General features: G+C 48.3%; 1 protein-coding gene across 2 annotated transcripts; it reads right to left on the bottom strand.

Annotated features, from left to right (window-relative positions):
- Positions 1 to 831: 831 nt before the first annotated feature.
- Positions 832 to 15,958, bottom strand: MAP6D1 (MAP6 domain containing 1). Of its 2 annotated transcripts, none has more exons than XM_068145410.1 (3): positions 15,369 to 15,958; positions 5,607 to 5,724; positions 832 to 2,927 (listed from the first exon to the last, which is right to left on the bottom strand). In XM_068145410.1, exons 1-3 carry the CDS (start codon positions 15,872 to 15,874, stop codon positions 2,901 to 2,903), a joined length of 651 nt encoding a protein of 216 aa, XP_068001511.1. In that variant the 5' UTR covers positions 15,875 to 15,958; the 3' UTR covers positions 832 to 2,900. The 2 variants fall into 2 exon arrangements, with proteins under 2 accessions (XP_068001511.1, XP_068001510.1); XM_068145409.1 differs by having other exon boundaries at positions 832 to 2,978.
- Positions 15,959 to 17,670: the final 1,712 nt, after the last annotated feature.

The raw sequence follows: 17,670 nt of genomic DNA on the forward strand, positions 1-17,670 counted from the left end.
CCTGTAGTTGGAGCCAGGCAACAGCTCATGAACCTTTAGCTTTCTCCTGGAAGTCTTCTGAGGCATGGCTAGAAGAGTTGGCATTGCATTATCTAGGGAAGCTGGTTGTACCTTCAGCGCCTTTTCTCACTAAAATGTTCTTGGGAGCAACTACATAGCAATGGTCTCTGTTCAAATTCAAAGCTAGCACCATTCTCCCATGACCTCTGCGCGATGGCAGAGAGAAACTGAGGTGAAACTCAAGTCGTTTGTCCCTTTCTGTTAACTGGGCACGCTGTGGGCACTGCTGAAAGAGGGTCTTGAGAGCATGGCACTTGCAGCAGAGTAGATCAAGCCTCTGTCTCTCTAATAGCGTATGTAGCAAATTGGTATAACTGATTCACCCCCTTTTTCCCATCATATTGACAGACTGCTTGCTGAATAGGTTTCTTTCCCTTTGAAAAAATGGCTGAGGAGAATCCCATAAGTGATTATGAATTCTGCAGAGCAACAGCTTTCCTTTGGAAAACAGTTGTACTTGCAAATCAGCAGTCTGGCCACAGCTTGAAATGTGCCCTGGAAACCATTCTTGCTGGGGGTCTGTGCCTGCAGATAAGCCTGAGGAGTAGGGAACTGACTGCTGCTGGCTGTGAATGTAATCAGGCATCTCCCTGACACCTTGCTTGGTGTCCTGTGTGCCCTGCTGTCCTGCACATGCAGGGACTTGCAAGAGAGAAATGCAGTGACAAATTGTCTTGCAAGATTGAATACCCAAGGTTTATGTCTTGCAACAACAAAACAAACAAACCCAAACACACATACACAAAAAAGGGGAGAGAACCAATAGCCAAAATACATTTTAATTTATTAAATTAAATCCACTCCATTTGATAAAATACAAGCTTAATATATTCCCAGTTTGTTTATAACTGGGTTGTTTTGGTTTGGTTTGGGTTTTCTTTTTAAGAAATACAGTAAATTAAGATCAGAAACTGAATAGACAATTTATCCTTTGTTTCTCTCTCTCTCTCTTTTTTTTTTTTCTCCTGTTAATAAAATCCAGGATCAAAAGGAACTTACATTGTTTGAACAAAACTGTTAAAAAACATTATAAAGAGCTTAAACAAGCAGGTTGAATTCTTAGAAACATCTAACATGCAAAACCTTTAGTACAGGTTGAATGTTTCAAATTAATCTCCTGAAAAAAATTAATCTCCTGAAAAATTATTTTGGCAAGCACTGGTATTACTGTAGGTTCCTCTGGGTCCAAGGATGAATGGGGGAGTGCCATCCCTTGTCCCAGCAACGCACAGCTTACTGCAGGTGTTACCTATTCTCACAGCTGTGTTTGGTCTTGCTAGCAGAGCCAACAGAGGGGGCACCATTGCATTCTCACATGATGCAGTGAGAAGAGGATATCTGCATGTATTCCAAATACAATCCACATGCCCACAGTTACAGAATTGTTCTGATGAGGAATTACCAGCAATGCAGATGTCCTTGCAGAGTCCCCAGAGTTCATTAAATCTGCCATAAACTTCAGCTAGCAGGAAGGTTAAGAAAAAAACTCCCCCTGCGTTGAAGTCTATTTCATTACAGATGAATGAATATCCCATCACTGTTAAGTCTCAGAATAGTTTCCTTTTGTTCTAGCCAACACATCTGTGTGTTGCAAACATATAAAATGAAAGTTCAATTCCTCCCCCCCCCCCCAATAATTGGTAAACCCATGAAATAAGCAGTAGGCTAATTATGTTGCATAAGTTGTCGAGATAGAAACTGTAAACCCACTATAGCCATGATGAACAAAGGATAAAAAAATGGTTTCTTAAAACACATGTACCTCAGCAAGAGTTAAATGCACACCAATCTAAAAAAATCAGCTCCAGAACAATGACAAAATGGCCTGTCTTAAAAATGAAGGATGTTTTACATTCTACATTACATTTTTCTTTAAGAAGAGTTTCTAAGTAACATTCACTTCTGGTTGGTCTTAGCATTAGCATTATCAAGATACAGGCAATAATTTAGGAATTTCAAGGCAATATTTTTCCACCTTGCATATGCAAAGAGTTAACATTTATTAAAAGTATAAGCATATCCTTTTCATTAAAGGATCACAAATTGCTCTAGGTAAAATCCATATACAATATTTACACTCACCCTAACAGCTGTACAAATTACATAAGTGTCTTAGATCCTCGGGAGCCTGGTAGGTGCCTGACTGTGTCCATGCAATCCTCTCTGAACCAGGCTGCTGCACTGCTGTCAGGGCTGTCTCCCAAAGTTCAGTCCCCTCTTGCTCCTCCATCTGCCCACCAGTTTTGGAAATATCAATTTTTCCAGCCCCAAGAAACTGCATGTGCCAGATTTATTTTAGAATTCACTGATGAGTTCCTCTGTTGGAAGTTCAGAGCAGCCCCCTGGACGGGTCTGGTTTCTGGTGACGCCAGTTGAGGTCCTATTTCCTAACCCCCTCAAGAAGCTCAGAAGTCAGCTGGACACTCCCTGTCTGTTACTGGCCTACTTAGAGTGTGCTGCTAAATAAAACTCTTTTTTGGTTTTAATTATCCATCCCACTCGTGATTGTTTTCCCTGTGTAGTTAAGCACAGGGCTGTTGCCTGCAATGCTGCCTTTACTGCCCAAAGTCAATCTCCTAATGTGACGCCAGCTGGCATAGTAATGAACCTGCTCCTGTCAAAAACTAGGTCACTCCTTGCAGCGTGTTTTGCCAGCTCTGAACCAAGCGCTTGGCGGTTTGTTGTGTTAACAGAAAGGGTGCGTGCATACCATTAATCACTGGAGCTGCTTTTGATAATACCAGTTCTTTGATCTTAACACTCCTCCTGAAAATTGCATAGTGATACATCCTAACAGAAACGCTGTGTTTAAGCTGCCTGGGTGTGAGGAGGGTCCGCGTTCACACGTTGAGGATCCTTGATGGTGCCTGGAAAACAGCAGAAGGGTTGGGGGAGAACCTGGTCTTCACCTCTGGGATCTGGGGAGGTGAGGGAGGAGAAAAACATTAGTGTGACACAGAGTGTGACTGTCTGGAGAGTCTGAGGGGTCTGGAGTGTTGTGACCACCTATTTGCTCTCCCCATAACTGGCCACTACCCAATAGGCCTTAGCTCCTGGCTGGGTGTTGATGAGTCTGGCTTCAGCACACAGGGTGATCTGAGGGCAGGTGTGATGGAACACTGATTGTAAGCCAGCCCTTGAGGTGTGTGGTCTAACATGGGGGTGACTGTGTCTGGGCAGGCCTTGGCAGGTGCCAGAGAACTGTTCTCTTCACAAAACCACACTGACACATACTCTACAAACATCACAACAGATTCACTGCTGGACTGCTGCTGGATTTAAGTGAGAGGAATTACAGTGGTGTCTGTCTCGTCCTTAACTTTTTGAACTGTCCTCTAGGCTCCATCAAAATCTTCCACTGTAATGCTTTATGAGGCCATAAGCTATGTGTGCTGTGAACAGAGGCACAGACCTGGGGTACTCAGAGAAGAAAAAGTGGTTACTGGCTATGACAGGCTATGAAACTGCAAGGATTTTGATATGGATGTGAACTCAGGCCTGGAGGAAAGGGAAAGATAAGAGAGGTTGTGTTCTCTGATGTTCATGGAATCAGAATGTCATGCAATGTATAGCTGTTGTGGTTGTACTGAAGTGTGAAGGACCTCTGCATGCTTACATCTTTCCTAATGCTTGGATTTGAAATGGGACTGGCCTTAGTTGTGCATCCAGCTCAGGATGCTGGGTGAATCTGGCAATAAAACGTGAAAGGGTGGAAAGCTTTGCTAGGTGCTGAGTATTCTGATGGCACCATCCAAGCAGCTAAAGAGCAAGACCACAGGCAAAGAGAGGATAGGGAAAGTTATTGATCTGGTTGTTGTTGCATCATTCTGATTTTTCCATTCCTCTGGGGATGCATCTGACACGCTAAGGAACAAGAGGAGTGTCACAAACAGCCTGTGTACAGCTCAGACAAGCAGTCTGAGTCCTACACAGGCTGTCAGGACACAATGTAAACCTGACTCTCAGGTCTCTAGCAAAACTGTGGACTTCAGGCATCACAGAAAATCCAAATGGCCAAGTGTAAATCAGGGAGAGTCTGACTTCTCTTTGACCAGGTGGTACCTCAACACTATCTTAATTCCAGACAACACCCTTCCCAATCTGTCTGTAAGAGAGGCCATGGTTGAGCCCGAAGGAAATGGGATCACTGCTTACATGGCTCAGTGTGGTGCCCTTGGTGCTGTGTGTTTGTATTCAGGATTCCAGTCTTCTCCTTCCCTTCCTCTAGAAATAGGATAGGGACTCTGAGGGGCTCATCTAGGACTCTCTCCTTTCCATTCTATCTGCCAAATAGGAAAGAGGCTGTATTTTTGCCCCTCCAGGGTCAAAATATAAGGTTTAAGGGTTAGTTAAATAGTTTCTGTCTGCACTGCTGCACCTCAGTAAGCAGCCCAGACTGTTCAGAGCAAGGAGGAAGTTTTGGTGAAGTCTGCAAATTCTGTTTTGCCTGAGGTCACTGTCCCACTTTCAGCAGAGCTGGATATACCACCGTGTGCCTTGTTGCAGCAGTGTGCCAGCAATCCTCTGCAGAGGAGGCACTTGGCTGGCTGCTGATTAAACACTTCTTCCTGGTCTCCTCCAAGGCAAAGATTTACTTTTTACATGTGGCCCTGGAGTGGCTGCTATTGCCTCTAACAGCACAGTGTGCTGCATCTGGGGACTTCAGCTGCAGACTTGTCTCTGCTTCCTGAGTCACTCGGTGCAGCTTGTAAATGGCTTTTGCAGGTGGTTGTGAAGTGCTGTTTCTTTGGTGGTCTAATGCAAAAAGCAGCTAAACCAGAGCCTTGCTCGTGTGCACTTTCCTTGTCACGGGGACAGGGAGCGCATGGGGCCCCACCAGGGAAAATACTGAGTACAGAGAGAACGTTTCTTTGTGGGATTTTCACTAACACTTAGATGTCTTTCACCAACAAGAAAAGGATCTTATGCTGCTGTAGACAGCTGTGGAAACTTGCAAGAAAATCCCAAGGAAGTCTCAGAGGCCCAAGAGCTGTGTGGTTCAGCTGCTCACCACAGCTATGTCCTCTTTGCTGCTGGTAGCAGGGCAACTTCTGCCCTTAGTTTTGTCCTGTGTGGGTGGGTGCTGCTCTTCAGGGAGCAGGATCTGCAAATGTTCCCATGCAAACATGTGTGTGTGTGTGTGTGTGTGTGTGTGTGATTGACTTTAGCATTAGAGGCTGAATCTACTGCTACAGCCCTAATGCTTACACACTCTGATTGCTCTGTGTGACCAGGGTGCTGGGTGCACCTTATGCAGAGAGAGGGACTGACACACACCTTGTAGATAAGGTATCCTTATCCACTGAGGGAATCACACATCTTGAACTGCCCAGCTGTGGTGCAGTTTAAAATTTTGGTCTCAGGTTGAATTATGGTAAGTTACAGTATGGCATTCTCAAGGGATGGCCACATTACCTAAAGGACAGTCGTGAGACTGGTCAAGAAGCTTTATTCTATGTGCACCACACTGATCAAGTATGAGTAGTTCCTGAAGAGTACTTTGGGCTTTACTCACACTGAGTTTGGGATTTAAAAAAAACCATTACCTTAAAATCTGCTTTGTAGCTTGTCTCTTGAACAAAATGGTCTTCTGGAATAATAAAGCCTTGCTTTGTCTTTATAGGCTTTGATGGTTTTGCTCCAGTCCATGGGCGATACTCTTGCCTGGAATAAGAATATGAAGACAGAATAACCCATAAAGCGCCACATACTCATGGGGTTACTTCTGCTCTGAGCAGTTGCAAAGTCAGAAGGCAGGGATGGTTATAGTTAGCTTGTAAGATTGCATACTGAGGATAAAAGGACTGAACCCCCCTCAGAAAGTCCAGGGTGAGAAGATGCAACAGAACTGGGACAACTGGCTGCCCTGACTTCACTCTTCTTTCATTCCTAGCAAAATGTGCTCTCTCCTGGAGGTGCTTGGTGGTTTTGTCCTGAAGAAGAAAAAGTCAGGCTGACTGTTGTCTTGATAACTACTTGGTCACTTACATTGTAAAACACCTTGGTCTGGGGCTGCAAGTGCCTAGCTCTCACATGTGTGGAGGGGGGCTGCTGATTCTCCCTTACTTTGCTTTAGTGCTGTCCACAGGAAGCATGTTTGCCCATGTGTGCTGTGCTCTGCCTCTGTGGCAACTCCATCTGAAATGCATCTGAAGGGAGGCACCATCCCAGCTGGCAGATGCTTCTACTCATGATTTTCCTTCAGACAGGGGCAAGTGCTTGGACTTCACATGATGATGTCTGAGAAGGCAGCACTTGGCTGACTTACTCTTGGAGCAGTGACATGTGAGAAATGGGGGCACAGACCACACTGAGAAAGGGGGAGCAAATGTTTTGAGAGCACTGAAGAACAGCATGGCAGGTTCTGGCTTAGGTTGGCTGCCAGCTTCCCTCTGCAGCCTACCCTCTATTTCTCTGCACCTCTTGTCACAAGCAGGCTTCACTAATGCCCTCTCCATTAGAACTTTCTGGCTGATGCAGTAGCAGCCAGCTGAGCTGGCTTGTTTGCTTTCAGGAGAAAACACAATTCTGCTCTGTTTGTGTATGTATCTCTGGCAACCAGTTCAGGCAGCTTCTGTAGCAAAAGGAGAGGTGACTAACCAAGATGTGACAACTTTATGTTTATACCCTGGCACACTTAAAGAATAATTGCATTTTACTAGCTGCTTATACATAGGACGAAGGAGTAGGACTGAGTCCTGAGTCATGCCCAGGCTAGGGAAACAGGCTGTATTTTAATGTGCCAAGTTAGCTTTGATCACAGGCTTTCTGATTTTCACTTTTCCCAAGCATGCCATTTGCTATTTTGATAGTAGCTGCAAACTCCTCTTTTAAAAACCTTATTTAAAGTGTTTAAGTGTGGGATATTCTTTTAGAACATGCGATTTGGTCTTGATCCTTTTAGTATATTACCAAAATATCCACTTTATGCTTGATTTCTAAACATAGACTCAGCCTTAAAATGCTGCCACTTTTATTGGTAGATGCAGGGTACAACCCTGGCCTGTATCTAAGCCAGTGAGAAACCAGCATGCTAACAAAATTAATCCCAAAACATTAAGTAACTGTTTCTTGACCGAGTTAGCTGCTGGCGCTGGCCTCCTGCCAGGATGGATGAGTACAGGCACAAGGAAATGGGCAGGAGCCTGCAACTGGGGCTGACAGCAGTTTGCCAGCTTGAGTGGAGGTGGAGTGAGCTCTTGAATCCACTCAGTAACGGAAATTGCTCCATGGAAGAGCTTGCTACCATTGGAAAGCAAAATCAGGCCCCTGTCAGGGCTGTCTATGTGCACTGCAAATCTTGTCTATAATCGGCTTGCTCTTGCTGTTCTGAGATGCCACCTTCTGCCTTCTCTGCATCTTGCTGTTCAAGCTTCTCCAGGCAGCAGGTAAGTGCCTGTACAGCTCTCCCAGTGCTGGTGGTGCAGTTCCTGCTATTTTAGCATCTCAGGATAAGGAAGCACCTGTGCAGAAAGGTAATTTTGGCCCAGTGATGTCCCAAGAAGGTGACCTTTCAGCAGGGAATCCCAGGCGTGTGTAAATGCAGAGTAAAATCTGAGCTCTGTTCTGCTGTGCAGCCAGAGGGAGGACAGAGAGCTGCTCTTGTAAGAGCCATCAATTACATCCCAGCAGTTTCCAGGAACTGGAACCTGCTGCCCCACATAAAGCTGGTTGCCTCAAGGATGCTGGTGCCATTGATTCCTAAGCATTCATTCTCATGCTGGCTGCTCTCCCTGCTGCACTATGCTGCAATGGAGTGTGTCCCCAGCTTTCAATGAATGACTGTGCTGCCTGACTCTGCAGCCAGCTCTGTCTCACTGCTTTGAAGTAGATCATTTGCTGATTTGGCAGGCCCCCAAACATAGCCCTTTTGGATCACAGGTCCCTCATTTTGGCTAGAAGCCAAACTCTTTTCCTTTCAGCCTGGACAGCCAAAACTATTTTTGAGGCACCTACATGCAGTGAGCAAATGCTCTGCCTTCACCCACAGAAACAGCAGTGAGAGAGCAGATACAGTTATGGCTCAGACTCACAGCAGCAGTTATTTGGAACTGGGAATTTCCCCTGGAAACCCAGGACTCTGAGCCACAGGGAAGGGATGGGCAAAACAGAGACAACTGATCTGGAATACTTGAAACAAAACAAGAAATGAAAATTATAACCTCTGGTCTAGAAAGTGTAACTAAATTCACTCTCCCTTTCAGCTTGCAGGACTCATGTACACATTCCAGCTGTACAGCCAAGTCAGAAGGATTACAAGCCCCAAATACCAATTTGGTGACTTGACTAGAAATCAGTCTTTAAGTCATGAGTGGAGTCAAAATGCATGAGCTACTCAAACCTGTGGAAGAGGAAATTACCTGGGTTTAATGTTATTTAGTTTAAAATGTCAGGTGTCAAGGTTTAGTGACTGTCTTCCTCCCCCTTGTTTTCCCTGGTGCAACATTTGCTCCTTTCGCTTGAGGAAGCTCAGCCAGTGTACTGCCTCTTTCTCCCTTCCCTGTCACTGTAGGCGGTGTCTTGTCCAAGATCACACAAGTAGCAAGAGAACAACATGGTGAGAGAAGGAATCACAGAAATGGCATGGAGAATGGGGGGACCTTGTGTGGTGTGACATCCAGCTGCTGCTGGGGATGAGCATAAGAGATGCTGACTGCTTTTGCTGGAGACAGTCATCTTTGTCCTTCCTGCTGTACCCCCTTCCTCCTACCCTCGTCCCTAGACAGCAGCAGTTGTCAGGTTATTTTGGGACTTCGAGGACCTGCAGTGGAGGGGAAATAGCCTCCAGGACTATAACCCAATGTCCAGGCTCTCTGCAGGCTCTGTTTTGTTCTCCATTGTTACAACCTAGAGGTGAGATTTTTGATCTGCACAAATAGCAATCGCCCAGTGGTACTTAATAAGTACTAAAGTTCTGGGGCTGTTGAAAGAAAAAGGCCTCCTGAGTTGTACATAGGCTTTAAAACAGAAGGTATCAAAAGGGAAGGGCTGTTTATTTAGCTCCAAGTCACTCCAGCAAGGAATAAGCAGCAGCTTTTTATGAGTGGTTGCCCTGTTACCCTGTGAAACTGCTTGATCACACAAGTGCTTTGTTGATTGTTTGTTTATTCTTTATCATAATTAATTAGCAGAGACTGGAGGAAGTAATGTCTTTTTTTTTGTCAGAATGTGTCTGGAGGTGAAGGTTTGGTTTGTTGCAGTGTGGAGAGCAGGCAGGAGGTTAGTGGCCTGCTGGGACAGTTTAACCCCCCAGTGGTGATGGGAAGCAGGGCAAGTGGGAGTATAGCTTGTCTGTATGTGTGAACCAAAAGCTTTGGACTATTAATTACCACGGGGTTACTCTGAGGCCCAGCTTTGGAGAGAACTGTTTCTGTGAGCTGGTGGTTGTGTGCCATATTCCCAGGTGAGCAGAACCACCTGTATGAGGGCTGTTGAGCAGCCTAGACCAGGAACCAGCTACAGGGAGTGCCTTGATTATGATTCACCCTGTGGCTTTGCAGACTTCAGATCATGGCTGAGGAATGATGGATTCAGGATTGGTCCTTCTGTTTCTTCCAAACAGTGAGCTGTTGCTGCAGCTGAGTGTGCTTGAAGTGGAGGAAATTCCTCCTACCTTTATGCAACAGCTTTGAATCTTCCTAATTTGAGTTCTGCAGCATACTTTGCACAGCACACATCCTCTCTTGAGCCACTATTTCCAGCCACCCTCGCTCTCTCCTCCCACGGCTGTGTGCCCCTTCAAGCCCTCCCTCCTCTCAGCCTGGCTCAGCAGCACACAGTGAGTCTCTCTGGATCCACCCCAACGCCTGCACCACACAAGCTTACTTCTTATATAGCGTAAAAATCAGGGGCTTCAGTATTAATTTCCCCAAGCAGCAAGATATTTAGGAATGTAAAGATAACTGCAAGCCTTGATTATAAAAGCTTTACTCCCATTATTAAGGATAAGCATGTGCTTAAATATCTTGCTGGATCAAGGCTGGAGCTCCTCATCCATAGTACTAGTACCCTTGCCAGCTCAGGTGTGAGCCATGATCCCACACGCTGCTGAAGAAGAGGACAGGTATTCTCAGGAATGTTCTCTCCAGTGGGTGAATAGTAACATGCTCTGTGACTGAATCCAGTTATGGGGAGAAGTGCCATTCCCCTTCACTCTGTGGTATCTCCCCACTGCGGGGAGGATGTTTGCTTCACGGTCACAGTTCAAGAAAAGGCACATGCTGGGTACTCACACAAGAAGTTGGGTGTTCAGTTTGCTGAGGGATCTTCCATCCTGCTATTCCCAAAACCACTAGCAATGGCACATCAGGCTCTTTCCCTTTAATGACCCCAGCTCTTTACACATTCTCTTTCCATCAGATCAAAATGTCTTGCTCTGGGTGAGCAGGAAACCATGCTGATCTCAAGGTTTGCAGGCTGGTCTGCTTTACTGCTGTGCCTCCCACCTGCAAGCAAGCTGAGGGCTCTCAACTCTCACACCTATTCAAAACACCTATAGAACAGGGATTAGGCTCTGCTCAGAGCTGGCATTATGCTTGTGTGCAGAAATTTGTTGTCAACCTCCCGCTTCCCTGAGTGCTAATACATGCAAAGGTGACGGGTGAGGGAAGAGGCAAAACAATCACTCACAGCAATATTTTCACTTACACATTTGAAATGTTTTCCAGAAGTTGGCAGGTTACTGAAGTGGAAACTGATGTCTGAGGTGACTTTAAAGTGCAACTGAGCCTTGAACAGGGTTCTCTGCCCAGCAATACCAGCCCCGGCAGAGAGGTTGTACCTTCATCCCTGGATGCCTTCTAACAAGGAAAGAAGATGACATCCAGAGAACAGAGCCAATTGGAGATACCTGCTGACAGCATCAGCTTCTCTCAGCCGCTGTGGAAGGGAGCTAAGTAAAGCACTTATCTATTCCAAAAGTGTCTGCTAAATGCAATCAAGGCCTAGCACTGCAATTAATTGTGTGCAGGGCCAGAAGTACTCACAACTTACTGCCAAGAGGGAGAAACCAATTCCAGGACCCCAAAGGACAAACCTTTGGGAAGGTGCAGAGGGAGCTGCTCAGTGCTGCCTTCCACCTCCTCCAGCACCAGTAAGGTGTAATCTACTGCAACCCTCTGCAGCAGTCCCTGGGATCTTCCCACAGTTGGAGCACATCCCATTTTAGCCTTTCAAGTGCAGCTTGTATTGATCTGCCTTGGTCTGTGTGCCTGAGCTCTCCTCATGTAGCCCAGCTTTGGTTGACTTCATTCAGACTCTGCAGAACTCCATCTGAAATCCAGGGACTGTAGCAAGGAGTTGGGGACGTGGGGTAATAGTTTAGAGGGCAGCAAGCTGAGCTGTCCTTCCACCTCTTATACAGAGTTATTCTTTCAAAATGAACAATATTGTTGCTTCCTCATAGGTACAATAGCTCCTCCAACAAGGACTCCCCCTGAAGTCACCAGGAATAGGACTGATCTTTTTGTCTTGGTGAGTGATGCTGGAGGTGAGTTTATTTGTTTGGGTAAATGCCAGGTCAGGCTGCCTGGCTGCACCACATAGAGTCACTTTTGTATGCAGCTGAGTTTTCCTCTGTGCTTAGAGTGCAGAGGGAAAGATGCAGCAGGAACTTGCAGAATGAAACCTCGTGGGAGCCTTGCATTGATGCACAAAAGCAGATCAAATGGTGCTGAGCATTACAGTGGACTCACTGCTACACCTGGGTGATCCACGGAATCAAACATTCAATAGGCTGTTGTAGAACCATGCAGGCAAAATCTCTGAGTCAAAACCAAACCAACCACAAAACCTGGAGCACTCCCACTGCCTCACAAAATTAAGCAAGAAACCACTCATGCCACTATAAGCTTGGAGCAGACCATGTATCAATGCCACCTTTTTCTGAACTGCTCTGTTCAAACCAGTCTTACCCTCCATTCAGATCTTTCCACTTCCACATTAAGTAAGCCCAGCCAGCTGCTGAGACCTGACAAAGTCACAACATGCAGCTGGAGGCTGCTGGCTGGCAGCATCCACACTGCAGGAGCTGATCCTACCAGCAGGAGCCTGGTGCATATCTGACCTGGTAGGGTGCAGAACCTACTGAAGCACCTGTAGCACACAGAACTCACAGAATCACAGAATGGTAGGGGTTGGAAGGGACCTCTGGAGATCACTTAGTCTGATGCCCCTTGCTAAAGCAGGGTCACCTAGAGCAGATTGTCCAAGATCACACTGAGGTGGGCTTTGAATCCTTTCAGAGAAGGAGACTCCAAAACCTCTCTGGACAGCCTCTTCCCTCAAAGGAAAGAATGACCCATTTCTTCTGAAAACAGATGTTGCTCCCCACACGTTGAACCTGCTCCTCAGGACCACTCAGCCAGCTCACAGGACTGAGCCATAGGGAAGGGCTGATACTCCTGCAAAAGCAGAAACGGGGGAGTTTCCCTCCCCAAGGTTCTCCCTTCAAAGAAAATGAGAGGGTCTAACCAAAAATACTTACCTTTCAGAGCTTTTCTCCTCTCTAACCTATCTGCAGTAGTCACTGCCTGCATTTCTGTGTCAGGATATCCTCTCCCTTTTCTGAACCTCCTGAAAGCATTATGTAGTTCACACCTGACCTCCTCCTCTGAGCCCAGCACCCTCCAGCTATCCCAATAACAGACCCTTCCCCTCACTCCCTCTGCTTGTCAGTGCTCAGCTTGCAAAGGGTGGGTGTCCTGTGGGTTGTGACTTCCTTCCCCAGACCAGTGGAGCACTCCTGGGGCTTTGGCATGACTGAAGCTATTGTGGACTTTCCTCCTGCTGCTTGTTGTGACTCCTGTGACTTTTTTAGGGTGCATTCATTGGTACAGGGACTTCTCAAATATGCAGTGTGGTACTGTGTGATTAACTCAAGGAATCTGTGGAAACTGGTGGAATAAGAGAAAGGTGGTTTGACTTGCACAGTCTGTGTTGGTTGTACTGTGTGGCCTTCAAACAGTGTAACCTGCTTGTGCCTCTGTCCTCCTCCTGACAGCAAGGGCTTTCCTGACTACCTCAAAGTCTTGCATTTTCTAAAATTGCAAGCTGGTATCTCACCACTGCCAGTGCTTTGTCCCATGAGCTGCCAACTACGTGCTCTTCCATGGCAGTAGTTGAGAGCCCTGTGTATCAAGAGACAAGTCAAAGGCAAGAAAGGTGAGGAATGACTCTTGGCTGAGCATTGGAGCAACTATAAGGAAGCTGAAGCTCTAGAGCAGATTAATGAGCCCTTCCTCTGGGGTCAGGCTGAAGAGGCAGAGGAAGCATCAACAAGAGCCTGGAGAGAGATGTGGTTCTGAAGTTGAACCTTGTTAGTCTTGGTCAAGGTAAGTTTCTTTGCTGAAGTATTTCTTGTGCTGATTGGAAATTGTAAAGTGCATTTTCTTTCACTCTGTGATTGTCCTGTGAGATGTGAGGCGGAGAGGGACCTGGGAGTATTGGTTTACAGTAGGCTGAACATGAACCAGCAGTGTGCCCAGGTGGCCAAGAAGGCAAATGGCATCCTGGCCAGTATCAGAAATAGTGTGGCCAGCAGGAGCAGGGAAGTCATTCTGCCCCTGCACTCAGCACTGGTTAGGTGACACCTTGCGCACTGTGCCCAGTTTGGGGCCCCTCAGTTTAGGAAAGATGTTGAGTTGCTCGAATGTGTCCAGAGAAGGGCAACAAAGCTGGTGAGGGGCCTGGAGCACAAGCCCTGTGAGGAGCAACTGAGGGAGCTGGGGTTGTTTAGCCTGGAGAAGAGGCTCAGGGGAGACCTCATTGCTCTCTACAACTACCTGAAGGGAGTTTGTAGCCAGGTGGGGGTCAGTCTCTTCTCCCAGGCACCCTGTGACAGAACAAGAGGACACAGCCTCAAGATGAGCCAGGGGAGGTTTAGGCTGGATGTTAGGAAGAAATTCTTCACAGAAAGAGTGATTGGCCCTTGGAATGGGCTGCCCAGGGAGGTGGTGGAGTCATGGTCTGTGGAAGTGTTCAAGAAGAGACTGGATGAGGCACTTGGTGCCATGGTTTAGTTGATTAGATGGTGTTGGGTGAGAGGTTGGACTTGATGATCTCGAAGGTGTTTTCCAACCTGGTTTATTCTGTATGTGACAAAGGATACAATGGTGCATAAATTCAAACACTGCTCTTTCCCTTACCCTGTGTGCTAACTGCACTAGTGGCAGGGCAGCTGCCTGGGTAGGGAAGAGTGGGATGAGCAGCATGCTTTCTGCGGGACTGAATCCGTCCCAGGGCCCTCAGTGTGTTAGTTTTAAAAGTGCTGTGATAAATAATATAATGAACCATGAGATGTTTCCTAGGTACATAGCACAGAATAAGTGTCTAAGTTCTATTGGAATAAAAATAATTGCTCTATTAATATACCTCAGTGGTATATGTATATAGCCCATAGGTATATTAAAACCAGCCAAACGTCATTACGAGGGCGTGTGTGATAGCAACGTGAAACTGGTAAAACATTCACCAGCAACCCTGAAGAAGCTGAAATCCCCTCTGCTCTCATGGCTGGTGTCAAGGAGTGTAAAGGCTGAATTGAGGTGCATCCCACCTGACGGCTTCCACCAGAAAATAAGGGTCTGTAATCAGTCACACTGAGGACAGGGTATGCAAGGCATCAGTGACATAACAGTCACGGAACTGTTGTTAAAAGCTCTTTGGGAAAGGTGGGTTTTGACGATTTGTCCTATTATCCATACTGTCATGTTTCTGAAAGTAGATTACCTATGGCTTTGCATCTGACTAATTTTTGAGGCAGCAGTGTGGTTCAGGTTGAGTGTGGCATTCCAGGAGTCTTAAATGGACAAAGATGATGGCACTGACGGGCTGTAGGAGCGCAGCTAACTGTGTCTGTTGAGGTCCTGGGCATCTCCAGCTGTCACAAGCCCCGTGTCTCCCGGCAGCGGGTGAGTGAAGCGCCGCAACCCGCCCTCCGCCCCCCCCCCCCCCAGCTGGCTGCCTCCTCTCCTCCTTAACCACGGCAGGGGATGGGAAAGGCAAGGGTGGCTCACCGGGGCGGGCTCTGCTGCAAAGCCGCACAAGCGCTCCTCGCCGGTCCAGGCTCAGAAACCCACTGCGGGCAAAGCGCCGCTTTGAAGAACCGCGCTTCCAAACGCGAACGCGGCTTTGGCGACAGGTTGAGTCCCGTCCTCCCCCCACCTCGTCCTCCTCCCCTTAGTTACCGCTCCCCCCGCGCCGCGGTACTCGCCGGCATCCCCGCCCCGCGCTGCGGAGGAGCATCCCCCGGACGCGGCAGGAGCCCTCCCCGGGGCTCGGGGCGGGTAGTTCTTCCCGGGCCCGCATACCTGTAGGAGGTTGTGTGGCCGCCGTCCGCCTGCGAGCGCGGGCGGAGCTGCTCGGGGCCGCTGTAGCCGTCCGCCACCGGCCTCCCGCCGCCGCCGGGCAGGGCGCAGGCGGAGCGGCCCGGGGCGGGCTGGGGGGCGGCCCCGTCCCTCACGCCGCCGCCACCGCCGCTGCTGGCGCTGACCCAGGGGAAGGCGTCCTTCCTCGGGAGGGGCCACGCTCTGAAGTCCCGGCGGTATTGGGTCTCCGCCGCGAAGGGCTCCCCAGCAGCGACCGCCCGGCTCTTCCTGCGGCCGCTCGGCTTCCCGGCGGCGGGGTCCCGCGGACGGGGGGCCGGCGGGCGGACGCTGCTCCGCGGTGGGGGCCCGGCGCGCTGGGGTGCCCCGTCCTCCTGCTCTTCGATGTCCGAGTAGTTGTGGATGGTGAGTGGCACGGAGAGGTCGGACTTGTCCAGCTGGCTCCAGAAGCGGGCCAGGCAGCACACGCGGCTGATGCAGGGCCAGGCCATGGCCGCAGAGGTGCCCGCGGCTCCGGCGCCCGCAGCCGGCCGCACACCCGGCTTCAGCCTTCATCGGCGGCAGCCCCTCCTCCCGCCGCCCCCTTCCCCCGGTAACGACACCCCCTCTCCGGGATTACGGCCCGCACACGTGACCCGGGCTGCCGGCAGGAGCTCCGTACAGCTGTCGGGGACGGCCGGGAGCTCACGGCTAGGCGGGGATGAGGCGCCGGGACCGGGACCCTGCACCGGGACACGCTCCCCCAGCTTCCTCCGGCGGGCTGCTCCCGAGGCGTGCTGCGCTGTCATGCACTGCCGTGCCGTGCCGTGCTGCCCTGTGGAACTAGGCACCTTCTGAAGGTACAGGCTCTCCCTTCTGTGAGCCTTCCAGCCCTGGTGTGTGCTCTGGTGCCTTGGGATCCACCCTCTGCTCCCGGGAAGCTCCGTTGCATCCTCAGTCGCGGGCATGGGCCAAGGGGTGAGCGATGCTGCTCTTCCAGACGGGCGCTAGGGCTTAACTGGCCGGAACCATTTACGATGAGTGAAAGCACTTGCATACAAAACCTGATGCTTATGAAATATGTGATCTGGATGAGAAATAGCAGCTTTGCAATGCTAAGTTTCCAGTAACTATGTACAATACCCGCGCCTCTCTCAATACCCCTCTCCTCCATTGGCATTAACTGCTTAACCACTTCACTTTGGAAATCCTACCTTTTGGTCAAAATCAAAGCATCTATTAAATATCTTAATACACATTTCACACAATTTACTGTTTGCCAGAAACTGGAAATTACTTCTACCATAAGGTTCAAAACCCCAGAGTCCTAGTGCAAACCACTGAAGCTGATGGAATTACACTGAGGGTAAGTCTGGCTTTTGAAATTTGACATCTTATGTAATAGGTGGCTACAGGCCATAATTCCTTCACAATTCCCCATTCAGTGGGCTGTTACAGAACAAGCTCAATCCCCCAACGGGTCACCAAACTATGAAATAAAGAGCTGTGAAAGTGAAGAATGAAGGTAAATGGTTAGAAAATCTTCTTAGATGGGTACTTCATTTTAGGTAGGTGTCTGGTAAGATCTAACAGGACATTAATTATGCAGTGGACCTTGAAAAGCTAAGATTTGCTACTTCATTCCAGCTGAGCAGTCTTTATCTGTAGACTATTGGTACCTCAGACCTCAGCCCATTTGCACCTGCTTCTGGTGGAAAGGAGGGCTAGAAATGTGGATCTGGACTGAGGTGGAACCTCTCCTTGAGTGTTTAGCCTTTCTTTGAAACACACATCAAAGGCTAGAAATTCCTTTGCAGGATGATCCTGTTGTCCTAATATCTGATGTGGCACTTGCTGGTGCTACTGGAAGTGTTGATTTCACCCCTCCAAGTGTGTTGGTTAGCACAGAGACTCAGAAATTTCAGACACCAATATTTGGTCCCACACAAAAATCTTGGTACAACAGCGTACATGCTACTGTATGCAGTTTCCTTTGTTGCCTGAATCCCACCACCCCCCCCCCCCCCAATCATAATTTTACATTTAGGAATATGTGGGGAGGCATTTAATTTTCTCCTGCTTTTTCTTATCCCCCCGCCCCAGAACTATTCTGCTCTATACAGCAATCTTTTAAATCATATTTCAGTAACGTGTAGATGAGAAATGGACTTTAGAACCATGGGAGAAAACAGAAGATCCACTCTCTCATATGTTACCACTGTCACAGTACAAATGATGCTCTGATCCTTGTTCCTAGGCCTGACTTAGCAAAATACACTGGAGAATAAATTGGATGGCTCTGCTTTGC

This window comes from Melanerpes formicivorus, unplaced genomic scaffold, assembly GCF_026170545.1.
Source record: "Melanerpes formicivorus ecotype bairdi unplaced genomic scaffold, bMelFor1.0.p_v2 SCAF_12, whole genome shotgun sequence".
Taxonomy (NCBI): domain Eukaryota; kingdom Metazoa; phylum Chordata; class Aves; order Piciformes; family Picidae; genus Melanerpes; species Melanerpes formicivorus.

Bases quoted from the DNA above. Each gene is read 5' to 3' on its own strand.
- MAP6D1 (XM_068145409.1), bottom strand. From the start codon at position 15,874: ATGGCCTGGCCCTGCATCAGCCGCGTGTGCTGCCTGGCCCGCTTCTGG. The intron at 5,725-15,368 runs GTATGCGGGCCC...TTCTTATTCCAG, and splicing joins GGCCACACAACCTCCTACAG to GCAAGAGTATCGCCCATGGA. The intron at 2,979-5,606 runs GTAATGGTTTTT...TCACCTCCCCAG, and splicing joins GCTACAAAGCAGATTTTAAG to ATCCCAGAGGTGAAGACCAG.